The 27736-nt window shown below is 36.6% G+C and overlaps 2 protein-coding genes across 6 annotated transcripts in view; one reads left to right on the top strand and one right to left on the bottom strand.

Annotated features, from left to right (window-relative positions):
• LOC105836176 (protein bric-a-brac 2) overlaps positions 1-15848 on the top strand; it is a 456038-nt gene extending 440190 nt beyond the window's left edge. For both annotated transcript variants that reach the window (XM_036286199.1, XM_036286205.1), the window contains 3 exons: positions 2859-2944; positions 5548-5787; positions 7140-15848. In XM_036286199.1, coding sequence (XP_036142092.1) covers positions 2859-2944; positions 5548-5787; positions 7140-7654 — 841 coding nt within the window. In that variant the 3' untranslated portion in view covers positions 7655-15848. The remainder of the gene's footprint in view (positions 1-2858; positions 2945-5547; positions 5788-7139) is intronic.
• Positions 15849-16080: 232 nt separating this feature from the next.
• Positions 16081-27238, bottom strand: LOC105831324 (nucleobindin-2). 4 transcript variants are annotated; one of them, XM_012671370.3, is made up of 11 exons: positions 26979-27238; positions 22235-22364; positions 22021-22140; positions 20890-21111; positions 20699-20795; positions 20533-20609; positions 19853-19955; positions 19597-19777; positions 18717-18873; positions 18142-18186; positions 16081-18034 (listed from the first exon to the last, which is right to left on the bottom strand). In XM_012671370.3, the coding sequence occupies exons 2-11, from the start codon at positions 22358-22360 to the stop codon at positions 17489-17491; spliced, it is 1674 nt and encodes a 557-aa protein (XP_012526824.1). In that variant the 5' UTR covers positions 22361-22364; positions 26979-27238; the 3' UTR covers positions 16081-17488. The 4 variants fall into 4 exon arrangements, with proteins under 4 accessions (XP_012526824.1, XP_012526822.1, XP_012526823.1 ...); XM_012671368.3 differs by having other exon boundaries at positions 20690-20795; XM_012671369.3 differs by having other exon boundaries at positions 20690-20795; positions 26964-27238.
• Positions 27239-27736: the final 498 nt, after the last annotated feature.

The following is a 27736-nucleotide window of genomic DNA, read 5'->3' on the forward strand; positions in this document are numbered from 1 at the left end:
GTGCTTTAGATAAAAATCGTTCTTTCCACTCATAAATTTAAATGTGATTATTAAATATTCTATAATGTATTTACTTATTATGAAATATTATATCTCTTTATGTAATCTCACTAATTGCTGGAACGCGATAAGAAATTTATTCGGAAGGAAGCCGTATATTAAATACGTGTATGTTAAAAAACACGGTAAAAACGAACACTGCGGTACGGGGCCCGCCTATCGCGTGTAATATTAATATTAATCGATGCAACATATTAATCTTAAAAATATTCCAGCGTTTCCAACGCGCTTTGTAAAAATTATTTATCTCATTTAATTGCACTTTTTCACTATATTACGTACAATATATTAATATCGGGGCTGATATAAAACGCGTTAATTTAAAAAATATATCGCGATGTCTCCAATGTATATTGCAAAAATAATTAATTTACTCGCAATCATTTTCCGTACACGATGGGTACATGTATATGTATATATATATATTCCGTCCACGTGTATATCACGCGATATGGAACCAATAATAAAATTAATAATATACTCCGCGCGCGCAGTTGCATAAAACTTCGGTACGCAACATTTAATATTAACGCCGAGTGATGAAATGCGTTAATATAAAAATTAAAGAATTATTTTAATTGCTTATCCCAAGAGTTCCCCTCCCCCCTCCGCGTACTCCGCGGCGGTGTTCTTGCAACATTAATAAATAATACGTAAAAGATACATATTTTAGTGCGAATTTATGCCGCGCGCAGTTGTGTTTCCTCCCCGCGCGCGCGCGCGCGCCGACTCACGCAATGCACCGGGTAAATAGTTAAAATTGTTATATAAATGTCTTATGATGCGGCGCGTACAATAGAACCGGGTTATTACGCAGTGAGCGGACATCCAATGGAGGGATGGAAGAGAGGCAGTAAGGCAAAGAACAGGCAGAGATCACAGGTTAGTGGAATTGCGGGGTTAACACTAGGCCTTTGGTTGCCGGGTTAACCGGAATGAACACGAGCAACACGAATGAGCCAGCCGAGAGAGATAGAAAAAGAAAAAAGAGAATCCAGCGGGGGGGGGAAAAAGAATGTCGTGTTGAGGTAGAGAGGTAAAAGAAAGGGAGGAACAAGCCCGCACCCACGGACCGAGTCACGGAGGAGACCTAAGGGGGACAGAAAAGCCCAGATAAAAGAGAACGCGGGTAAGGCGACTCCAGAGAAGAGACGCACGAGAAAGATCCGTAGCAAAGAGTAAGAGGAAAGGAAAGGGGAAGGGATACCGGGAGTGGGTGGACGGGGAAGGATGCGGAGGCGGGACGAGGTGAAAAAGAGGAGAAAGTCCTGAAAGCGAGAGAGGAGGAAGACGAAAGAACCGCGAGAGCGGAAATTCTTTATTGACGAGCGATTCGACGATCGAAAGGAAAAGACGAAGGAAGAAAAAATTAAAAATAAAACCAGAAAAGAAGGGAAACTAATGGGAGATCGGGGATGAGGGGTCGGGGAGGAGACTGAAGAGGACAAATGGCGAAAACTACGGGCAGGGGAGATGAGAAGAGGAGAAACGAGGCGGCTCCACTGAGGGAGAAAAGTGCAGAAGATACCCTCGCGTAAGTGGCGAGCCGGGAGAGGAGGCATATCTTCCTATATCAGATGTAGAAGGACTCAGCGAGAAGCCAGCAGCGGGGTGCCCGCGGCTTGATAAAGAAGAGAGAGGTTAAGGCGGCCTGGTTCGGAAAAGGAGGGACCTTACTGATAACGCGCGAAGAAGAAACAAAAGGAAGACGACAGAGCAGGGAGAGGAGAAGAACAGGAGAAGGCAAAAGCGATAGTAGGACGAGATGGAAGCCGGAAAGAGAGAGTAGAACTTATCTCATTATGAGAGTCATGGAAGCAACGTTGATTAACTGAGAGTATCGCTTGAGCAGACCGAGGAGAGAGATCGACGAGAGGAAGAGAAGATCGAGTACAGGGCGAGCAGAGACTCGTAGGACGAAACGCAAAGTAGACGCAAGATGAAAGAGAAGAGAGAGCTTTGTCCTAGATAGAAGGAAGACAGACTGAGCTAGCACGTAGGAAGTATCATGAGCAGAGCATAGAGGAACGCTAGACAAGAGGACGTATGACAACGCAGAGTAAGAACCAGAAAGATTCTCGGTAGAACAGTGTAAAGATGAGAGCAGACGAAACGTACGAGTCAAGCCACAGAAGTAAGGGAAAGAGAGATCGCAGAAAAGCAAAGAGAGAGAAAGAGGAGAGAGCAGAGAGAGAGAGAGAGAAGAGAGGAGAGAGGAGAGAGAGAGAGAGAGGAGAGAGAGAGAGAGAGAGAGAGAGAGAGAGAGAGAGAGAGAGAGAGCGAGAGAGAGAGAGAGAGAGAAGGAGGATCGAGATCGTAGCTAGTCTCTCTAGCTCGCTCTTCTATAGCTATATCTATATCTCTCGATCTCGCTCGTATTATATCTCGCTCTCTCTCTCTCTCTCTCTCTCTCTCTCTCTCTCTCTCTCTCTCTCTCTCTCTCTCTTTCCCCGCGCGATTGCATAATTTCAAGGGATTGCATAATTTCTATCGTCATGCATTCAAATATGTTCCGCTGAATCTTTCATGCTCCGTCGGTATAATAAAATTAATATAAATTAAAGTGAAATGCGTAATGAATGAAACGGGATCAACACATAAAATGGCATTAAAATACGAACGAGCCGGCATGAAATGGGTAAAGTTAATTAAGAGACGTAACGTAACGCGAGGTAAGATACTATACGTACGTGTGTGGCGCGCGCGCGCGCGCGCGGGACGGGCGGAGCCTTATAAATTATGTTGATTATAATTGTAAGCTACAAATCATAATTATATCCCGTTTCTCTGCCTTTCAGGAAATACGATATCCCCTACCCGACGTTCGTCCTGTACGCGAATCGAGTGCACAACATGCTGGGTCCTAGCGCCGACGGCGGGGCCGGTGAGTGTCAGTTGACAGTTTCAGTATCCCCTGAAAATGCTCCCCGCTACGCGATCGACGAGAGTGTCTCTCGGCGACGAGAGCGAGGATCAGGGCCGATTATCGGATTAAGACGCAGATAGCCGATTATGACATGACGCCAGAAACTTCGAGAATCGTGACACACGCGAGTGGTTCATCTTGCAAAAAAAAAAAAAGGCGGCCGGGCAATTTATAGAACAATTTTTTGTCATAAACCGGAATGCTGCTCATATTTTTCTTACATTAATACTCTGGATAAAAATTCACCTACGTGGTTAAGAATTTTTTTCACAATTGAGCTAACCGAACTAAAACTATTTTTATGTAAATGAAATCTTATTAAATGTTATTTTACACCGATTGAAAAATGTATTTGTGACTATAATTGCGCGATAAAATAATTATAGTCAGGAATATTATTTTTATAATAATTATTACAATAATATTAGTATAATAATAACCATATGATATATTTTAAAGCTGTATAATTTATAATACAATTTCCTCATCAGTTGGCATCACTATAAATTTATGGTTTTTACTACTAATATTATTGCAACGGTTACTATAAAAATGAGATTCCTTACTATAATTGTTTTACTATGCAATTATAGTCGCAAATATCACATATTTTTCTATCAATATAAACTACCCAAGTTTTGACAAACTTATTACCTGGTACTAATAAAAAAAAAAAAAAACTGTACTAAACTCGAATTAGCATTTCGGTGAAAAATTTATTCACAGCAGTATTCGAGAGTTAATAACGTGTTTCTTAATGACAAGAGCGAGATCGATGCCGAGGCGTTGCTCCGGACAACCGGATCGAGGCGCAGCGACGGATTATTATAACGTCGAGAGTCATGAGTGGTGTGCATATTGTAGAGAAGACGGCTGAAAAATTTATGTAGGGTTTATGGTTTAGAAAATAAAACCGCGACAGAAAATTTACGCTTACGTCTTGAGATATAAAAAAGATATTTTATCCCTTTGTTGTTTACTTCGCGCAACCGCGAGAACAAGCCTGAAATTCCATACATTCAACGTTGTACGCAGTATCTTGGTTTTCTTTTTTTTTTTTTTTACGTAATGTAAGAACGTAATCAAATTTCTGAGAATAAGTTTGCAATTAATACGTAAGCATTCCTGAATATTAAAAAATTTTTTAAGCGTATAATTTTTTCTTGACTTAGAATACTATTTTTGTTTTGTTATGTTGTACTGTTCTCTGGATGAAAATTTATCCACATAATTAAGAATTAAACAAATTTTTTTATGTCTACTTTATGTTTGTTTTTTACTTCTATGTTGCAAGGTGTGAAAATAACGAAATTAACATTGTTTTTTAATGTACAGAAAATTATTAATTGTTACTTGAGCTATATTAAAATTTTAATAACAAGACCCGCGTACTAAACTTGAAGTAGTACTTGGAAAATTCACTCACAGTAGCATTCTAAGATTAAATAACTCTGAAATAGCAGCATTAGTCTCATGGGGAAAACAGCGTTTTAAATCATTAAATTGCAAATGAAATATAATGTAAGAAACAAAAAAATATATTTTTTTTGAAAAACTATATTTAAAAGTTTAAAGAACAATTTAGAATTAAAAAGAAATGAAAGGCTTCATTATTTTCGTAACAGTATGAAATGTCGTGAATTATATAATGCTGTTTAAGTATGACATCACACTAATGAAAACGTAGCAGTGTCACTTGACAGTAAAAGCACGTGTAATTCAAATTGTTTATTATTTATTACTTAGAAGATGGCAATGATCCAAAGTTCCTGCGTGTTAATCAAAGAAAGGTCGGTCACGCGACTTCCATCTTTCTAAGCTGGAGAATTTTAATACGTCTTTAAGGCCTTAGTCCATCACGCGAAGAGCTAATGGACCGCGAACCGGTGTGGCCAATTGTAAATAGTTGATAAACGGCATTGGAGAAGAATACGTTTGAAAAGTCAGTTACGTCGCAATAAGAGCCGCAATTACTTCATGAATTTATGACCGGACCTAATACCAAATGGTTACGCTCAGTTACGCGTCATTAGCATGTAACATCCTGTAAATACTGGCCGGGCGTATCATTAAAACATCTTTCATTAATTACGCGGAAGGATTGATTTTGCTGAGGCGTCTAAAAATTTAGCTCGATCTAAAAGATAATTACGTTGGACGTTAAAGCTGGCTGCTCGAATGTCAAAACTTTTGACAACATTGTCTTCACGCTTGAACGCCCAATATAATTATTTCTCTCTCGAGAATGTAATCTAATCATTTTAGCTAAATGTTTAAGCGCTTCAACAAAATCATTATTTTCATGTAATTAATAAGCAGACGGTTAAAACAAATTTTCCTAGTTTCTCAATTATTCAACGATTCTCGCGTATTGCGCAAGGATCTCGCCTTTGTCTTCTCTTGATTTTGTTCCAATTTTTATTCATGACTCTCGTGACTCTCGAAGAATAAACGCCGTAGTCGGGAGAAACGGGAGTAGCAACGCGCCGTCACAGAACCGATTTACCTGCAGCGAAATGAATTTTTCTCTTCATCCTCTCCCTTTGTTTCCCCCCCGCTAGATCTGCGTCCGAAAGGACGAGGACGGCCGCAGAGGATCCTGCTGGGTGTCTGGCCGGACGAGCACATCCGCGGCGTGATTCGCGCGGTCGTGTTCCGCGACGGGCACTCGCCCCACATCGTCAAGGAGGAGCCGACCACGATGTACCCCAGCTTGGCCAGCTATGCCGCCTGCAACGGCCCGGAAGGCGCGGTCAGCCCGGGTGCGGCGGCCGCGGCTGCGGTCGCGGCGGTCGCTCAAGGTAATGGCAACACCGGCCAATTTCTCTCACTTTTCGCTTCTGCGTCTTCTTTTCTTCTTACTCTTTCCCAAGATTTTGACGCCCCGCATAGCTGGGCCGGCCGCGATATTCAGCCGTTTCAAGTTTCGCCAAGGCGTGTTTTCTCTCGTATTTAAGATACATCTGCTAGAGTCCTCATGTTCGTTTTTAACTTCACGTAATGATAAAAATGTTCAAAAATAAAAACGATATTCATAATATTTCTGAGTTAAGTACATATTGAATATTGAATTTATTTGGTTAAGTCGGTAGAAGTTTTTAGTGAGAAAATTAAAGAAGTGTATAGCTATGAATTTAACTACAAGTTTTACAGAGTCAAAACGGAAATTGGTAATTAAATCTTTATAGTTAAGATTGATCCAGCTATAAAATATCAAATTTATCACAAGTCGATCATGACAACCAGTTGGAAAATAGATGAATCAAAATTTTTTTAGATTACCAGAGCATGATTAATTTCTTCCTGTTAAATATACCAGAATTCTTGATGACTCTGAATTTATATTTAGTTAGGTCAGCGTAACTATTTTTTAGTGAAAAAAAAAAAACGTCTAGTAAATATAACAAGATGTTTTATCCAAACGGGAAGTGTTTAAATCCTTATATATAAGTCTATTACGTTCTAACTATAAAATATCGAATCCAATTGTTAGTAATAATCAATTCTGTTTAATTTCATCAAAATGCATTGTGAACATCTTGTTTATGCATTCAAAATATTTTTCTCAGTGGTTAATAACTTTGAGTAAGAATTAGAATTCTATTAATTTTAAAACTACATTAAAATTTTAAAATAAACTGAGAGAAAAGTATTTGGTATTTTTTGTGATTATAAATATATACTAAAATAATTATGATTGGAAATTTTTATTAACAGTTATTACAGCTAAAATGTTAGTAGTGATTACATTATGTTTATAGGTTTTTAATTATGAAAAAATACCATAAATTATGATAATTCAAATATTAATATAGTAAAACATTAAGAGAGATAATGAAAGTACAATAAACATTTCTAATTTTTAATTGGTAAATGTAATCACAATTTTACCGAATATAATTATTTTTTTACATTTACTCATTATTTAGTAGTAATAATTAACAGCTACAATTTGCATAATTAAGATCTATAAATATATAATCGATACCGAAGAAAATAATTATGAATTAGAATCATTAAAATAAAATAGTTAAATTTTGGTAATCGCAACCATTACTTTCTCTCAGTGTAACGCTAACTTCTCTGTTGTCTGAGATCGTTGACGAGGTAATTTCGTTTCAATCTCTCAACATTACATTCGGATATTCACCAGGTCTGCGGCACCAGATGTGCAGTATGGTGGCAGCGGCGCACTCGCAGCAACACGACATGATGGCGACGAATCTGTCAACGAGCCTGTCCACCAGCCTGTCGTCGAATCTGCAGGCGGCGATGCAGGCCAGTCAGCATCACAACAACAACAACAACACGAGCAACAGCGGCCTCGGCGGCGGCAACGGCGCCGGCAACAATACCGGCAACTCCCCGTTGAATCTCGGCCTGGCGAGCCCGGGCTCGGGCGGGCCACCCGAGAGCCCGCTGGAGAGTCCTCTGGCGAGCCCGCTGGGCCCGCTGATGGACCCGGCGGGTCACATACCCAGCAGCGTGGAGGTCGGCATCGGCGTGAGCGGTATGACGTACAAGCCGGCGCGGAGCTTCGTCAGCCCGCGCCCGGAGAATCTCTTCCAGGAGGACATCGCCGATCTGGTGAAGAGTCCTCACGGTCTCAAGGACAAGGACAAGATCCCGGTGAAGCTCGAGCCGCTCACGGACTCGCGCTGCGAATAGTAAGCCATCATCCCGGTGGCTGCGGGACGAGGAGGAGAGACTGTGACGGCGTCGGCCGCTGCAGGATCGTCGGCCGAGGTGTCGGGACAAGGTGCATTGTATCGATGACCCCGGGGAGGATCTCTCTCTCTTCGAGGCTGCCAGCGGCCGAGGACCGGAAAGTAGGCTTCCCGCAAAGAATCGAGCTCTGCCTGATTCACTTCACCTCCTCGCGGGAGTTCATAGTATATATAACGCGACTCCGAACGTTACATGCGAGCGCGATGTATTGTGCATATACGAATATCTTAGAGGGATGTTTAGAGAGAAAGAGAGGCTTACAATCAAAAGAAAAAAAAAACTGACGGAGGGACACAGAGTGCGGACGAGGGATAAGTGTGAGTATCGAGAGAGTTTCTCGCCTGGCTCAGCTTCGGGGAGGGACAATCGGAAACGGTAATGGCCCGCGTGGATGAGGATCGCTCGGTCAATCCTTTGGGACAGCAGGAAAGAGCAGAAACGGAGGAAAAGAGAGAGCAAGAAAGCGAGCGAGCAAGCGAGAGAAAGAGAAAGAGAGAGAGAGAGAGAGAGAGAGAGAGAGAGAGAGTAAAAACCTTCTTCTAGCAAACATACTATAGCTATTGGGTCGCAGGCGCCTCGCGAGCGCGCCGCAACCTTTTTCCAATCTAGATAGTCGTGTCATCGTCGTGTCGTACAGACTATGTACATGTAATAAAGGTAAAACCCACCCACAAACCCACTGCGTACGCGCACACGTATGAATATACACTGACACGCATACACACGCGCGTATACATACATTCATACATAGACATACGCATACACACATACACATACAGAGAGACACACGAGCGCGCCGTACATAACAGGACACACACTCGAAATTTATACCTACGCATTATACGATAATTGTACTTTTAATGCCAAATGTATAATAACTCGTAAGGGGTCGCCTACTGCCGATTGATTGACTTATTCGACGAGGAAAGTGAGCCGCCTCGATGAACAGAGCTTGCACACGTTGTGCACTATTGAGTCCTTACACAACGTGTCATGGATCAGTTTTTGTGATACGCCCTATAATTTTTAGGTGTCGCAAAAGATTCGCTTGGAATTATTTTAAGACTATAAGAGTTTCTCTTATTAGCAGTATATATATATATATATACATACACATATATATATAATGTGAAAGTAATAAATTACAGAGATCGTAAACTCTTACTTTCTATTTCTGTAAATCTTGCTTTTTAGAACAAATAGAGATCTGGTTTTAAATTACTTACATAAATATATATTGATAGAAATATTTTTTTTACGTATATCGAATATACGTTGTAAAGATAAGTCTTTTGTCTATGAATCTCTTCGGAACAGAAAATCTCAATTTTATCCGCGACGCTTTGTGCAAGAATGCTAATCCTTTTGACGCCAGGCAGTAAGCGACGTCACCGATCTAAGCTCGATAAGTAAGGGAGATGTACAAAATTCACTATGATTGTCTACCAAGCAAGCAAACGAGCAAAAAAAAAAGAAGAAATTAAAGAGCGAAAGAAAGAGAGAGAAAGAAAGAGCGAAAGAGGGGAAAAAGGTATGACAAAAAGTATTTAGAGACGGAGAAAAACAAATTCAACAGCTTATTAAGCGAACACACTCTCTAGGCCGAGATGATCGCTATAAAGTTATTAAGTATAATGATTGCCTTCCTGCCATATTTGGGGTATGCCAAGTATAAAAATTATAAGGTTTAGGGATTAGGGACGAGAAACTGTGGCTCTCGACGCGACAGACCGTGTCGAGGAATTTCGGTGAGTTCGGCGACCACGAGTATGTCTGTGCATCTAATGCGAGAGATTGCGAACCCGAATGTACCGAGAGAGAAAGACAGAAAAAGAGAGAGAGAGAATGTGTGTGTATGTGTGTGTTTTGTGTGTTGTGTGTGTTGTGTGAACGTCAGCGCGAATGGCGAATAAAATGGAGAGAGAGAGAGAGAGAGAGCGAATGAATCGAAAGGGAAGAGGAGGGAGGGGGGGAGAAAAACTCGTATACGTGTTCTTCTTTCGAAAGATCGTGCTATTTTTCAAAATTTTACACACACGTCGCGCGAGAGACCTCCGAGGAGGGATCTCGAGCCCTCGACAATCGATGAACGAGCCGTGCCGACCGGTTGAAGGGTGACGAGATATTTTTAATACCGTGCAAAACGTACCGAGCGGAATTCTGCACCGGTAGAATTTATTGAAGATTAGTGTTATAGTTAATCGCCTTCGCTAAATTCAGAACGACCTGTGAGATTTTAGACTTGATTAGCGCGAGATATCGCTTTTCGATGTGGTGCTAATATACGGAGATCCTCCATTTGACCACTGTCGCCGATAAGCAGGCGATAATTACGATTTTTATCAATATCGAGCAAGTAGGGCACGATTAGATTTTATTGGACCTTGTAATTGATCGTCTGTGCTAAATTCGATCCATCCAGGTTCGAATTCGATTATCGCCAAGTATCACTTTTCGACGGTGTTAATATGATGATACTCGTTCGATCATTTATATCTCTCATCAGCTATAAACGGATCGTAATTTTTCGAATAGTTTAATCCTAAATGTATCTGTCGCGGGAAAATGCAATTTTCTAGAAATTCTAGCATCGGCACGCTAGTTCAGGGGAGAGAAAAGGGGTGGGGGGAGAGAGAGAGAGAGAGTGTGTGTATGTGTATGTGTGTTTGTGTGTGTGTGTAAGAGAGAGAGAGAGAGTGCCAGTGAGAGTGAAAGAAAGAGAGAGAAAGAGACTCCTTGTAAGTGTAAAAAGTAAACAAAAAAAAATTCGAAGTGGCCTTCGGTGAAAGGGAAAGATCATCGCTTTTCGCTTTTGCTCGTATGAGGCTTTTCGCGAAACGAGCCATCCGTGTTATCCGTTTGTCTGGAAAACTTTACGGAAGAGAGGGTAAAAAAAATCGCAGGAAGAAGAAAAAAAAATTGATTCTCGCGCCACACGCTCATGCAACCAGAATATTTCCGGTGAGGAAGGGGTGGGAAGAGGGAAAAAGGATCGCGCGATTGTAATATGGCATCTAGGGAAGGGGGATGACTAAGAAACATCGGACAAGTCAAAAATAAAGGGGCGAAAAAGTTAAAAACACGTTATTCTTGATACAAACTTTTGCGCGACAACGCGAAACGGTGTTTGTCGCGAGGCGACACACGGACGGGGCGATTTATTATTATTAGTATACGCGTTGCGAGACATTAATCGACCACGTTTTTCATTTCGGCGAGAAATTCGGAAAGCGCGAATTCTATTTACTATTTAGGCATTAATGTGTTCAAACGTAAATTCGCGCGAGACGTGAAAGAAAAATGAGAAGTGGTTTTGCGTGCGGGAAGCCGAAATTTAGTAGAGAAGCGCAAGCCGAATCGCGCGAAAACATTCAGGTGCAAGAAGGGAAAGGGGGGAGAGAGAGAGAGAGAGAGAGAGAGAGAGAGAGAAAAGCGAAAGAAAGGGAGAATATACGAGGTCGCGAGAGCGTGGGGAAAAGAGAGAAAGGGAGAAAAAGAGAGCGAATGCGGAAGAGTTTAAAATTAAATATTGTATAAAAAGAAAAAAAGTAGTAAGTGCCTTCCAAAAAAATTTAAGTGTCCCGTAGACCGTGACCACTTGACTAAGCGACGAGAAAAAAATCATTCGAAATTCTGCTGAATGCATTACTCGTGTGATTACGTTTGTAGATACGTTGCGTAAGTTTGACACCCCCGCTCTTTTCCGAGTTGACATTTCATTTTCTCCGCGGCGCTCTTCGCTTTTTTTTTAAACTTCCGATTGAAGTGAACAATAAGTCCCAAAGACTGACGGTTTCGAAAAGGAAATCTTTCTACAATCTCTTCTGCGTTTCCACTTTCTTTAAAACTCGAGAGACCGTTTAATTTTTTATTACAATTGGTGGTTTACTGCAAATTGGCGCAGAACGTGTCATTTTTCGAATTCAGCGTTATATAATTCTCAAGTTCGGATCGATCTAAATTTGTAGCGTTAAAAAATACAAACTTTTTTTTACGAAAAAATTCCCCTTTTGAAATTTTCGGCCCGTCTGTTGGCAGACAAATGCGATAGCGCAATGAATAAAAATATTCAATTAACCGGCGCGAATCCTCCTTCTCCTCCTATGTCGAATACGCAATGTATCTACGAACTCTGTGTGCGTGTCAGAGTGAATGTCCGAAGCAACAAACTACCCGACAAAATTTGTGTTTTGGATCAATCCACACAGGTAATACCCTGAATGGCATATTCTCGAAATGTTTTCCTTTTTCAGTTTCCCGGCAGAGCAAATAAAGTCGATGCATTTTAGGTAGGGAGGGGAAAGAGAGCATAGGGGAAATAAAAATGAAAGCGGAACAGCTGACCGACGAAAGAACGGAGAACGGCTATTTCGAGAGGATCCTTTCGTTTCCACATTTTGATATATACATATATGTATCTGTGAACAGATGGTGAAAAAAAAAAAGAATATACCTATATTACATACCTAAGACATAAGTGAACAAAAAAGTATCTAATACGCTATTATTGATATAGAACACAAAGTGAATATATATATGAGAAAAAAGTATATTATATATATATAAATATATATATATATAAAAATTGATATATTGACGCTGTAGGATTATACTGAGGCTGAGTGCGTTTATTGCGAAAGAGAGAAAGAGCGAGAGAGAGCGAAAGAGAGATAAAGATAGAGGCCGCGGTTCTTTTTTTTCCGAACGTCGTCGAGGACGAAACAAAAGTTCACGGGCGGAGTTTTGCGCTAGGCGGAACTAAAAGGCTTGGAGGCTCTAGGAATCGAGAAGACGAAATAGCTCGTAGACTCTTTTTTCTTTTTATCGGGCCGACACACAAAAAGAAACGGACGTGCGTGACTTCGGCGCTACTTTAGTGAGAGCCAAGTTTCAGTTTCAGCTCGCGGATGCGTGTCCCGTTTATCGATAGACGCACCACGATCGACATTTTTATTTTCCTCCTCTTTCCGTAAGACGAAATCGATTCGAGAGTAATCTGTGAAAAGTTTTGTAATCGCACGGTGTCTAAAAAAAAGAATGAAATTTTTAACGATTTATATATTTTGAGCGATTAGAAAATTTTTTTTCGAAAAAAGTCTATATATAATCAAGTATGAATTTATTTTTTACATATATTCTTGTGTTTTCTCTTTTGTATCATTTCTGTCCATATACAGAGTAATAATAATTGAAAATAATTAGAAAAATAACTTGCTCTTTTTTTAAATAAAAAAATGCTTTATACATAAAATTGCGATTATATATGTATGTTTTATAATTATGGAAAATTTTGTACACTACATTTCATTATATATATACAGGTAATTTTTTCTCATTTCCGCAAACTTCATTTTTTATTAAAAAGAAGTAAAAAATGCAAAATTTATCCTAATTTTTTTCTCGCAAGTATATAAACAGAGATCGTACAAGAAAACATATATGGAGAGCTTATCCTATAATTATTTATATTTGATTATAGACTTTTTTTTTTAGAACAAATTAAAAAATCATGAAAGTTACAAATATCTCGCGAAAGTGCGGCCATCGATACACGCTGGGACGGGGCGATCCAGGAGTTTCAAGTCGGAAACCGATCGGCTAGGGCTTTCGTTCCACGCACGTGTGAAATCTTTCCTTTGATCGTCGTTATTGCCGCGGTATCGAGAGTGAGAGAGCGAGAGAGAGAGAGAGAGAGAGAGAGAGAGAGAGAGAGAGAGAGAGAGAGAGAGAGAGAGGGAGGAGAAAATAAAATAAAATCTAGAAAGCGAGTTGCACAGCGAACAGCCGACTAATAAACAGAACATAAGTAGTCTCCGTAACACACGATTTACGACTAGTTTACAGGACGCGCGCGGCCGACGACGACGATGGAGCGTTTTTTTTTTTTCCCCACCCCGAGTTCTTAAAGGAAAGAGTGAATTCGGAAACGCGAGAGGAGACGCGCATCGTCGTCGTCGGCGCCGACGCGAGGACGATACACACACATACACACACGTACCGCCGCGTTTCCGTTTCTCTACCGTAGTTAACGTTTAAGGGACAACTTGCATGTGGCATCTTTCATTTTTCGCGAGGACTATTTAGTCGAGCAATAGGATCGCACACTTTTCAGAGTCCGGTTATTTAATCGCACACGAGCCCGAATAACACATACATACATGGAACACACAGACACGCGAACATAATACGCAACATATATACACAGAGGACATCTCCAAGAAGCCGAGGAAAACGAGGGGACATACGAAAGATTGTCTTTACTGTAAATAGAGAGAGAAAGAGAGAAAGAGAAAGAGAGAGAGAGAGAGAGAGGAGCAGAGCATGTACGGCAATGGTTCATCGTTATCACTCTGTAACGTGTAACATAATTTATTTCTCGAGGAGCTCTCGTTGAGACCTCCCCTTTTAAGTAGCCTAAGAGATCCGAATTTTTATTTCGACCCCTTTCGCCGCGCCGCCAGTTCGTAGAGGTGCGGGAGGGCAAACCGCGCCGGACGGCCGCGCCTTTCGACGGGGATGAATGCCGTCGTTTCCTTCTCGAAAGCCTTCCCTCCCTCGTCGGCCCTCCGGAATCCGGCGGTGAGCCCTCGGCGCGCCTCTTCCGCAAATTGTCTCGATTCAGCCGCGGTAGTGAAACGTGCGATACGCGCGAGACGAATTTCTACCTGGCCGAATGGTGATTTTTTTTCACATCGACGCGCTTTAAAATTATTTTTTTTTTTTTTTTTGGTCGCGCCTGGAAATCTCCTCGAGATAAATTTTAGGAGGGGAGATCGCGCGGCTCCACGCTTCCCTCGCGCCGCCAAACTCGAGACTGGTAACGATCGCACGTTTCGGCGATTCTGCTCTCACGTTAATATCCGTACGGCGGACACGAGAAGTCTGTTAGAGCTATTTAAGAGTTTAAGATATTTAAGCGAGTATTTACAATTTATGGTTTAAAAGTCTAATAGAGCAGAACGACAAATCTCTCTCTGATAAGCACTGTATTTATATAATCCATTATATAGTTAAGAGAAATTTATTTAAAATGACAAATTCTTAATGGTAGATATCGTATTTACGAGTATAATTTAAAGGCTCGCCGGAAGAGAGGAGCGGTATCTTATAGGAGACAATTATTATGTTAATAACTTAGGAATTTATTATTTCGTGTGTCCGTCGTATGTTCGGAGTATCGAAAACGCCGGACGGTTTAATCGAGACACCGCGGGCTGCGGCGGAATCGTTATTATCGATTATAAGCGCGCGCGCTCGTCGCGCACGATTGCGAGTGTGCGACGAGAACGGCGAACGGCAATATTTTGTAGAGTTACTATCGTTTTATTTGTCGCCTTTAAGAGAACAAAAAAAAAAACAATGGAAAAAGCGAGCACACATACGCAAGTATTTCTTTTCAAGTAGGTAGCCCAATTCTCGTTTTTGTTTCTTCTCCTTTTTTTTTTTATAAGTCGCCCGTATCGATAGATTATATTGAGATAAAGCAAGCGCGTTATTAAAACACGCGCGCCGAGATTGTAGCCGTGACGAGGACTCGTGAAACGACGTTCGTTCCCCGATTTACTTCGAGAAAAAGAAAGAAAGCGCACGAGAACGTTATAACTCTGCGTCGCGCACGATTTGTTTTAGTCACGGACGCGGAAACGCAGAATCGTTCGCCCATTATTAAACGCGTTTCCCTTACCCTCCCCTTCCCTCGCCCTTTCCCCAGATCCTCCTCCCTCGAGAGCCCGGCCCCGAGCCTAACTTTTATTTATTACCGATTAGCTCGTAAGATGACGTTCTACCGAGGTATGCTATACTTATAAATACACCCTATATATAGTGGAGTAAGCAACTTACATTACCTACCTACCTACCTACCTAGCTACCAACCTACCAACCTACCTACCTACCTACCTACCTAACTACCTACCTACCTACCTACCTACCTACCTACCTACCTACCTACCTACCTACCTACCCACCCACCTACTCACTTACCTATCTACCTACCTACCTATCCGCGCGCTTGACGGGTGGAACAAACAGATGAATCACGCAATCATACATTTAAGTTGCTACTTGGCACGTATACCTAAGTAATATACTAACATAAACAGTATGCAATAACAAATAAATATGAGAAATGAAAGATGTGTTGCCTCGAATCTTCCTTTGTACCCTCTTCTTTATATTTCCCGAAGTTTAGTGCGAAGCTACTCCAATTCGCAGTGGAACAACATTTGTACTTGGTAAGGCATTTATTATTAAGGAACTTCTTGCTTACGAGAAACTTTAAATATCGACTAGGATTAGATCAAGTTTTATGTGTACCAGATATCTATCACGTATCTTATGTATCTTATATATAATCGTAAATCGGGTTGCGTTTTCGGAAAACATTTATTTAGTAAGATATTGAGACATTTGTACAATATAATATAAATAATTGCAAATTTCTCGAGTATCAAGTAAATTCTAACAGTAACAAAGAAATAATTCTCTGAAAACATGATAAACCATGGATTTTAAGAACAATTCGTTGAATGACATCCGTAATTTATAAATAAATTTAACGTACTCTTTTTGTACATGCGTATGATTAAAACTTTTCCTAATTACAACCATATTGAGTAATGAAATGAAAAGTCATATGAATCTTTTCTTTCGTAGAGTATATGACAAAATATGATATCACTCATGTATTAAGATAAATCAAGAGATACGGCAGTAACTCGCGCCAAATAAACACGCAAAGCCAGTATGCGACTTGCAAGCATCCGAGATCATTGAATCTCAAAAACGGTTGAACCGATCAAGTTTTCATTAAGCTCAATCGATAATTTGGGTTTGAATTATATAATAAAATTATTTTAATAAAACCCAATAAAGAAAGTATTCATACCAGCAAAGTATCTAACCTTCTACCGAGCAAATACATTGGTAAATGAATGGTAAAGATGTTTAATTGGTTTGCTAATTTTGTTGATAGCTAGCTTAATTGCGAATATTTTCATTTGCTAGCTAGCGATTTATTATAAATTATTTATCCGAATAATGTCAATACACATGTTGGTTAATTTATATTGTGGATTTAACAATATTATTTTATTTTACATTTAGTAACATTATTTAAATTTAGGGTTTTCACTTACTTCATTGAAAATATATTTAAAATATAAAATGTAACATTATCAAAAAATATAATTCCTTAATTAAATTGTTAATGGAAGAAACCATTCTGGAACATACCATTCTAATAATGATAATTTTAATATTCTAATAATGATAATTTTAGAATATATAATTTTTATTACAACAATAATTATAGTTTATATTATTTTGAAAGCACATATTCAACAATGTACGAGTTGCTTGTTAACCATGCAGCATTCGCTCGGCAAATAATCAATATAGTTTTTACTGATTTGAATACGTAAAGACTCTCTTTTAAAATTGAAATTTTTATCCAAGAAGATAAAAGTAAAACTAATTTACATATTTGTAAAAAATATGTAAATTGCAAATAAAGAATTTATTTTGTTTTTCACGTCATAACTAAATATGGCCGATGTAACGACATAAATCTTAAAACGATACAAAAGAAAAATCGTCTATATTTTTGCTGTAAAATATATATCTATATTTTTGGTTGCACTTCTCCGAAATTAAATTTTTTGGAATCTCATATAGTCTTTTTAAATTGAGAACTGTCCGCAATATTTTTTATTAGTTCACGATTTAAAAAGAAATGAGCTAAAATATTTTTATCAACTATTCGTATCGCGTTATCTAGTGTGGTATACTGTTCTGGTTGATTTGTTGTTTAGGTATCGAATCTTGTTGCTGCGGAAGATTGTGACTGGCTTGGGCGGCGCCTTGATTACTCGATGGAACATTACTCTGAGTATTCTGTGGCACTTGATTCTGTATTTGTTGTTGTTGTTGTGTTTGTTGAGCCTGCTGAGGCTGACTTTGGGTTTGTTGTTGCGCTTGCTGAGGTTGGCCTTGGGTTTCGTGTTGGATTTGTTGAGGCTGACCATGGAATTGTTGCGCTTGCTGAGGTTGGCCCTGATACTGCTGGTGAGCCTGGAACTGAGGCTGTTGTGGTACTGGTACTTGATACTGCAGTTGTTGTCCTTGGTATTGTTGCTGTTGTGGAATCTGATTAGGATAATGTTGCTGAGGTGGTGGCACTTGAGGTTGATATGGTTGTTGCTGCACCGGTATTTGACCTTGATATTGCGGTATATGGCCTACCGGTGGTACTTGTCCTGGATATTGTTGTTGCGAAGGAGGTACTTGTGGATGATACTGCTGTTGATACTGCGGTGGGAACTACAGAACAATAAAAGAACACGTATTAGAAAGAAGAGATAATTGCAGTTTGCCTGAAAGAATAATTTAAATCGGTAAAATCGTTTTACAGTTTAGCAATTACTCACCTGTTCATGTTGGACAGGTAGATGTGCATCAGGGGATGGTGGTAACTAACGACAACAACAGAAAGTGCACAAGCTAAGTTAATTACGCTAATTACTACAGATAGCACATCTTTTAGTCAAAGCAACAGCAATAGGCCTATATTTAGAACGCGTTCATAAAGCAGAATACGGATAATAAGTATACGGATAATATGTTTACGCAGATCAAACGGCGACTGATAAAATACGTTTATCGTGCCAATAATTATAGTCGCCTATAATTATGCTTAAAAAAAAAAATGGTTTTAGAGAAGCGATAAAGTGGAAAGTCTTCTAATCTTGAGCATGCTATCAAAGATGTGTATACAAAAGCAAGAAATAAAATCATTTAGATAACATTCAAAGTCTACATAAATGTAATATATATAAATAAGAATCAACTCGATATACAATAAAAATTGAATCCTTTAGCCGTTACTAAGATATAAAACTGGATCAAGAGACACAGTAGTGTCTCGCACCAAGTGTAGCGATAAAATACTCTCTATTCAATTATTTCGTGCATTCAAAATTATATTTGATAATTAATCGCTCACCATTCCTTTGGCAATTCTTCCTTGGAGTTCTTCCTGTCTTTGTCTCTGAAAAGCTTCATACTCTTGCTGAGAATAAATTTGTTGCTCATCCAATCCCTGCCATCCTTCATCTTGTTGGAAATCGGGTTTCTTCGTTTGTTCTAAAAATTCTTGATAACTGCAAAGATTCAAACAGTATATTTTATTATTATTATTATTATTATTATTATTATTAAATGTATTATTATTTTATTATTAATACATTTTTTCATCATCCTTTCATTTGACAATTAGTTAAATAAATTTCAAGATATTTACCTAATTTTTGTAAAAGAATTCTCTGAGAATTTCCGGATTTTCCAGGATTTTTTTTAAATTGCAGCTGAGATTAAAGAATTTTTTATAACATAGCTTTGAAATAAATTTTATTGTACTGCTTTTAATTACAATCACAAAAAAAAAAACCATTTAAGATCTGAACATTAAATATGCGAAAGAATATTAAATATGAAAAGATCTTATATGAACTAATTGTATAACAATTTGTATGCAATAAAAATTTAGCTATCAAAGGAACAGAATTTGAAAAGTGATTTAAACACTAATTGAGAAATTTTAGAATGATATATTTTTGTGCCTTCTCTGTTATTACTTATTTTACCGATTACCTACATTTTGCATTATAAAAAAAAAAGATTAAAGAAACAATTTCATCAGAGATAGCATTTAAACTTAAAAAATTTCAAAAAATTTTCCTAATTAAGTATTAATAGAATTTCATACAATTTTGTTTTTCAAAGATAAGAAAAAAATTTTTTTAATTCCAGGTCTTCTCAGATTTGCTTGGTAGTAAACATTCTGCATTTTAAATAAAAATCAATAATTTCTAAAGAGTGTATACCTTATGAGGCCATCGTGATTAAGATCAGCTTCATTAAACACGTGTTCTCTCATTCTTTCCATTTCTTCCCGTCTTTCATAAATGTCATCTTCAGGTGCACCTTCGCTGTAAAGTTTATCCAGTTCCTTCAAGAACAGGGCTTTTACTTCGTCCTGGTCCCAAAAACCATTGCCATCTAAATCTGAATTGATTTGCCATTATAATAAAGAATTATTTTTTAAAATAATAATGTATAGTAAAAATGAATCTTTCCTACCATGAAGGTAAAAAAATGTCTTGGGATCAAAATCTTGATCTTCCATATGATCTTGCTTTTCCCATACCTCTTCCAATTGTTGTTTACTACCAGGATGATGCAACTGTAAATGTATATTACTTTATTAGTAGTGCTAACTATTCGGTTCTTACGCACGATTCATAATTTGTAGATTTTCGTAATTTATTGTTCGTAAAAAATCAGAAATTTGCTGTTCATCGATGATAAACTTTTCATAATTCATAATTCATCGTCCGTAATTTATAATTCGTTTTATAATTCATGCATCGTAATAATTTACCTTTACTTATGCGATTCTTGTTTGGTAGATGCTACAATTATCTTAATATTCTTTTATATTTTCTACCATGCAGTTTCTTATCCATCTTCCAAATGAAAACAAAATTATATATTAATTTAAATTCCATTATAAAAAATCGATTAAATTTATTACTGTGGAATCTATTACCACGATAAAAAATACTGCAGTAATTAATCTAATCGACTTTCACTTAATTATATCAACTTATTCGACTCATTAATCAGTACAATAGGTAAGCAAAGAATGCGTACTCAACAATTTTGATAAATTTACCCAATGACATTATTCAAAACTGTGCATGATCTGCTATAAGTTTTACGAAAAAAGAAGAAAATTTTATAATCATTTTTCAGCTTACAGGTTCGTGTTCCTTGTGCTTCTTCTTCATCGCTTCTAATTCTTCCTCATATTTCTTCCTCGCTTCCTCCTTCATACCTTCCAAAAATGAAACATGTTAATTCTAAGATGACATGAATTCGTAAATGAGCAAGCGTAGAAACGTTATGTTCTGTTACCAGTATTACCCTTCATCTTTTGTTCTTCTTCGAATTTCTTCTGCATCTCATATTCTTTAAATTGTTGCCGTCTCCGTTTATCGGCTTCTGCTAAGTCTTTCGTGGTCTATAACATTTCAAAATAATAACATATATTTAGAGACAGCTCGTATAAAAATCGGTCATGCAGATATTTTCCAGGAAACTAGAAACTGTCTTACCTTAGCAATCAATTTTTTTAAATCTTCTATCTCGAACGTATGCGTATTAGAATGATCTAAATATTCTGCTATCTTTAAATGGTCTACATCTAGTCCATTCACTAAATTATGTTCCTTAGTGGCAAGATGTCGGAGTCTCTCCAATTCTTCTCGTTTCAATTCGTCCAACCTCGTTCTGATCTTGTGGTCCACGAACTGCAGCTCATGCGCTATCTTGCCTGACTACAAACAGCAAAACATGTGATTAATGTTACAGATTACATTCAACAGCGCGGAATCTACAGACAAAATGTACAGATAGAAAATATTTAATATATTCAATACTCTGATAGATTCCATAGATTCCAATTGGTACTTGGATTAATATCAAAGAATCTATGATATAATATAGATCAATCTATAGAGAATTTTATTGTTAAAAATTTATTATTAACAAGAGTTAAATCACACTATAATTGAATTGATTATTTGAGAAACAGAATATAGTAACATAAGTATAAAAAATCTTACTTATAGAAAATTTAAAAAATGTTTAATTTTACTACTACAATATTAAAAATAATTCAAAATATTTTAAAAAATCTCATGATCTCATACATTAAATATAAAATATCTTATTTTTTAAATTTGTTTAAAAAACAAATTTAAAAAATGTTAACTTGTGTTGTTTTTGACATTCAAAGGAATATTTTTGTGTATAAAAGAACGATTTTGTTTAGAAACTTTGTAAATATTACTGATAAACTCTCCTAAGAATATTATAAAATAACACGTAGCATTCTGAGAAAGATATTTAACTTCGTTGTTTTTAAAAACACATGATTCATAAAAAAGAAAAAACTTATAACATTGAATTTCTGTATAAAGTGAGTTATTTTTACAGTAAATATATATCTACAGAGTAGGATGTAAAGAAAATACATTTCTCATTGATTCATTGTCTTATGTTTCTTACGTAAAAGATAGATTCGAAAAAAATTACTATACTCATACAATAAAACGGTTTAAAAACGACAAGCTTTTTTTATTCTAAAAATTTAACTTTTTGAACTTACTTGTCTTTTGCAAAAAAAAAACCCTTTAATTATATAATATAAATAAATTAATCTCTTAATTATTTTTAAGACTTACATGTATATCCGCTTCGTTGGCTTTTTCCAACTTTGCGCGAAATTCCGGATCACTTTCTAGAGCCTGGACCACCTCCTTCAGGTACCGATGATATTCCAATTGATATTCACCGTACTTATCCTACAAAGATGAAACATTTTACGATTTTATCCCTATAAATCGGATTAATGAAACTATCCCAAAAAATATTGCCCGCACGTAACAATATACTTACTAAATCTTCATCATTATAAACCTCGTGCTCCTTGTCTTTATTATCTTCCTTCTTTTTTTCTACAGGCGGTGCGATCGACGTCTGTATTATTAAAACTACTAAACATAATGGTAGAAGGTACTGCATTTTCCTAGAAGTAAAAACAAAAATGAAGATTTAAAAACAATAGAGGAATCGAAACGTACAGAAAATTTTGAAGAATTTTTTAAATGTGAAATAAAAGCGGAACATTCACTTGTTCACTCTGATTATTTTCTAATAAAAAATTCTCATATTTTATATTTTTAAAAATATTTTAATCTCATAAAGCTTTCTGAAAAAATATTTTTAATCTTTTCAGGTTTCATAAAACTTTTTCGGAAATAATAGAACTTTTAGATTTTAGAATTCACGTTTACAAAGAATCTTTCAAAAATATGGACTTTTTCTCTGCATTTTTAAAATATATTCCAAATATTAAAAAATGAGGACAATTATATAGAAATTCTAAAAAAAAGTTATATAGGCAATTCTAAGAAAATTTTTACCAAGAGTTGTTTAATCTTATGCTATTCATGTTTCTTACTAGTACTTACATACTAATACTCTAGGTAAAAATTCACCTACATAATTAATACATAATTAATTCTTCTACATATCTTTTACACTTTTAAGAAGTTATCTCTATTTTATACGTTTCAAAATATAATAGTAATTGTATTAATATTATTTAATTGTATAAAAAAAGTATTAAATATTATTTTAAGCTATCAAAATTTTAATAACAAAAACTGTATTAAATTTAGTACTTGAAAGATTTACCTGCAACAGCAGGGTTAAAAATTAAATACTTTCTATTTAGTAGAGTTGGCTAGTAATTATTTAAAAATAAGAATTATAAAGTTACTTTACAAATAAAATATTAAATTTATTTGATAATTTATATTATAATTGTTTTAATTGATATAACTTTAAAAATCATATTTAAAATAAAAATTTGTAATGTTTTTCAAAATTTCATTAAGTTAACTTTTAAGTTAACTTAATTTTTAGCTAGAAATTTCTTGTTAATGTAATTTTTAACGTAATTAATTAAATTAATTTTACAAGTAATTTATTTTAAATTAATTTAGATTAAGAAATATATTGATTTATTTAATCCTGTCATTTAGTGACAAGTCGCCATGTGTTCTGTTTTTGTTATTCGTTGAGTGCGTAAAAAATACAATGATATTTGTAACACTAAATGGAAAGCATTAATCATTTATTTAATTAAGTCATGCTTTATATTTATCCGCGTTATCTTTTTATTCGACAAAACCTGATTAAGGACAATCAATATCACTTGCATCGCAGAAGCCACTCGATAAGAAAAAATCGATAGAAAGACCCGATGTTATTTCGGCTCCAGCTAGTAGAATCTGGATAAACACACGCGCACGATTCGAGCGTCACGCAGCGCAATTTAATAAGTTTTCTTCGAAAATTATGAAATGAGAAATCTTAGAAATCTCAATACATTTCATAATTTGTACGTGTAATGACTTTTAGAAAAGATATAAGGCTTGTTCTTTTTCGCTGCGCTGGTGTACTGGTGCAATAGGTTCAAATGAGAAAAAATATATTTGTCTTACTCTAATCTGTTGCGCCAGTGCAGCAGTGCGATGCCGCAATTGTGGGAAATTCAACGTGGAACGGTCGTCCAGTGCAATCACGAAACGCCACGACCGTGCAGAAATTCGTATAAAAACGCGCGCACACGATCGCTCGGCCACGTCAGCCGTCAGATTCGCAAACGAGATGGTGTAACTTTCGACACGCGTTCCCGGAAGTGGTGAAAGAGCGTAATAAATGAATCTATCATTAACGCAAAAAACGTAGAAATACGGTGTGACGCACGACACGTACCTACTTGTCATTCAAAGCGAGTAAAGAAATGATAGATTAAGAGGGAAGATAAGAGAGGCGCGGGAAGCTTGTAAGAATATCTGCGATCGTTCGAGAAGAATAATACCGACGAGTCTGTCTAATCATTTTTAATTTCCGCAAGAGATATTTATACAAGTTTGCATATCTCATATTTTTTTTTATCTTTTATAAATTGTAGCATTTTATATTTATGGAGATTTCTGAAAAAAATTCTCCTTTTTTCTGATTTGATAAGTTTTCTTCGAAAATTATAAAATGAGAAATCTTAGAAACCTCAATACATTTCATAATTTGTACGTGTAATGACTTTTAGAAAAGATATAAGGCTTGTTCTTTTTCGCTGCGCTGGTGCACTGGTGCAACAGGTTAAAATGAGAAAAAAATATATTTGTCTTACTCTAATCTGTTGCATCAGTGCAGCAGTGCAGTGAAAAAGAATAAGCCAATAGTCTTTTTTTTTCAAATGTAGACTTGACAACTTTTTGCAAAATTTACACATAAATTTTGAAACACTTTTTTTAAATTATATGATAAAATCTGAAAAAAAATGTTTACCAGAAACATTTTTATGCACGTTTCACCCGACATACGATACCAATGAAAAATATTGCATCATTTGGGGACAGCGAAATCATTTCCTGTTTATTTATGAAGAAAGATGTAAACATTGTTTCAAATTTAGTACTGTTATTTTATGTTTTAATGTCATTAAAATTCAAAGTTAAAATAAGTGATGATGGAAATATCATTGATTCCTCAAAGTTGGATTTTCTTTGTTTTCAACTGCACATACTCTTCATATTTTCTATAAGAAATTTTCTAAAAATGTCGATGATATTTGTTTACTGAAGTTTTATTGTAGAGAATTGCAAGGAATAATATATTTGCCTGACATATTCTATAGAAATTTACAATTAACATTCCTATAAAAAAATATTGGTAATGTATTAGCGTATTTTAAACAGCATTACAGTATCATAATTATATATTAAATAATTTTTTTTAGCCGAATAATGGAATAATACATATTTATAGTACTTTTTGCATTACAAGAAAGAAACATGAAGCATATGGGACACTGATATAGATAAGAGGAATGTATTATAGAAGTTGTAGAAAGAGAAATCTATTGTAGAAATTGTAGAAAGAAAAAAAGAATTAAAGAAAAGAAAGAAATAAGATTATAACAAAAAATGTAAGAAAAATGAATAAAATGTTGGAGCGAAAGGTTGTGTGTGTATAAAGCATCAAATAAATAAAAAGGTGAATAAATAAATAGATATAAAAAATAGATATAAACACACGCTTACACAAATAAAACAGCTTAAAAGAATAAAAGTAAAGAACTGAAGGCTGTATTGGACATATTTTCAAAATAATAAAAAAAATTATAAAAAAAATTATCAATTGTTCTACATTGCATTTGAAAATAATATAAAAAATTTGGCGATAATTTTCTATCTGATCAAAAATTATTTTAATAAAAGATTTACTCTAATAAAAATGTAATCAAGAAATAATATTAAACAAATATGAATTTTTTAATATAAATAAAGCATTTAAGATGGTTTACATAAAGTTTCATTGCGATACAGAGATTAGTTGTTTTATCTTGCTTCAATCTTTTCTTTTCTTAATTTATACTCTTGATTTTTTAATTTCCTTTCTCTTCAGTCTTTTTTTTCTTCCTACAACGTCTATACTTAATATATTTCTCTTAACTATATTTTTCATGCTTTATTTTACTTTTTTACCATGTAAAAGAATTATTTACAAAATAACTAAGCTCAGAATCAAGAAAATAATTGCATAAATTGTCTTGAATACTTAACAATATACTTCCTAGTGAGAAATAGTACATCGAATCGACAACGATTCGACATCAAAATCATCATTTCGACGTCCATTCGACGTCGAATAGATGACGAATTCATTATCATTTCTCGCTGGGTTATAAAGAAAAATTGAGATTTTTATTATTAAAAAAATTTAAAGATATTGTTCACACTTTTTTATATATAGTTTACAATTTTAATTTACTTTGCAGGGATTGTCCGTATAACACGTCCCTAATAATTTATTTAAGTTTTTTGGATTTTGGGGATAAATAATTTTGACCGGTATACTGTACATGTATCTACAAATTTCTCACAATAATAAATCGCAACGGGACAAATGTATCATTACGTGCACACGTGTGCACACATGCTTTCCAAATATTGTCGTCTGCTCCTTCTGCACACGTAACTATTCTATTTACATCGCCGAGTGTTCATGAACATTGCATTCTTTTTTTTTCATATATTCGGATCGCCTTTCTTCCGCGCGCGAAGATGCAAGGTGTCAAAACACATTTTTATTATGCGTGCTCCTCTACCTCGCCCGTTCAATCTCGAGACATGATTACGAGATTGCGACGCACGTCGTTTCGCGCGTTCTCTTCGCGAGGCGCGCGCGTATGTGTGAAAAAAAAAGGGGGACAACCGCAGCAGCCGCTCGCATACGGGCATACTTACACGCAGATGGAAAAATGCATGCGAAAGTAAGTATGCGCGTAAATGTGATCAAGGCCGCGAGAACGCGAAGGACCGCGAAGAAAAAAAATCGCTGTATCACGGAGAGTGATCCGCGGTGAAAGTTTGGCGAGAGAGAAAAAGAGAGAGAGAGAGAGAGAGAGAGAGAGAGAGAGAGAAAGAGAGAGAGAGAGCGACGGCGATCAATTCGGAGCAATGGGGTTTTCCCAACGCGAGAAGAGCGTTGTGAATGACACGACGTGCGAGCGGTGCGAGTTGGAGGAGCGAAGGGAATTAGATGTACGTACGAGGACTCGGCTTACGTTAACGGGTGTCGCGATGCCGGATGTCCAGGTGACTGCTGGATGCCCGTCGAAGTCGAGAACAGACTGACGTTGCGAGCGCAAACACGACGCAAGCGGTGAGAGAACAACGTGTACTAAACCGTACCACGCAGGGCGAGCAGCGAACACTGACGAACACTGCTGCACAAGTGCACTGCACACTGCTGCTGAAAGTCTTTCCAAATCCGACCCGACGATTCAGACCACTACTAGCACTGCTGGCAGACTGGCAGTGTGGCAGTGCTGGTAGCTGGTATGAACACCAGATAGTGTGGAGACAGCGTATAGGGATTTTCAGGGAGCCTTTTCATGGACGACAAAATCGTGGCGATTAATGACGTCATAAGACCAATCACAGCCATTCTTCTGAAGAAGGAAATAACTGTGATTGGCCAGTTCTAGAGGAAAAGAAACAAACGGGTTAACCCAGCACCAGCAGTGTAGGAATAAAAAACAACCCTCATAAGTTTTAAATTCAGAGACTGTTCCACGCGCGATTTTTAGAGCGTCAAATAAATTCTAACCTAAAATGGAGTGGATTTCGGAAAATGATTATTTACAGTATCGAAAGAATTTAAATATTAAGAATGGTTATTACAGTGTGCGCAAATTATTTATAAACATGAAGAAATATCAAGAAAAAGAAAAATTGTTACAGTTGTGACTCTCATCGTTATTGAAAAACGTTACAAAAAAAAAAGATTTTGAATGGCTCCAATTTTAAAAGAAAGAGAAGA

This window comes from Monomorium pharaonis, chromosome 1 (assembly GCF_013373865.1).
Source record: "Monomorium pharaonis isolate MP-MQ-018 chromosome 1, ASM1337386v2, whole genome shotgun sequence".
Taxonomy (NCBI): Eukaryota; Metazoa; Arthropoda; class Insecta; order Hymenoptera; family Formicidae; genus Monomorium; species Monomorium pharaonis.

Bases quoted from the DNA above. Each gene is read 5' to 3' on its own strand.
- LOC105831324 (XM_012671368.3), bottom strand. From the start codon at position 22,360: ATGCAGTACCTTCTACCATTATGTTTAGTAGTTTTAATAATACAGACG. The intron at 19,956-20,532 runs GTAAGCTGAAAA...ATACATTTACAG, and splicing joins AGCACAAGGAACACGAACCT to TTGCATCATCCTGGTAGTAA. The intron at 18,187-18,716 runs GTGAGCGATTAA...TGTTGTCGTTAG, and splicing joins GAAGAATTGCCAAAGGAATG to TTACCACCATCCCCTGATGC.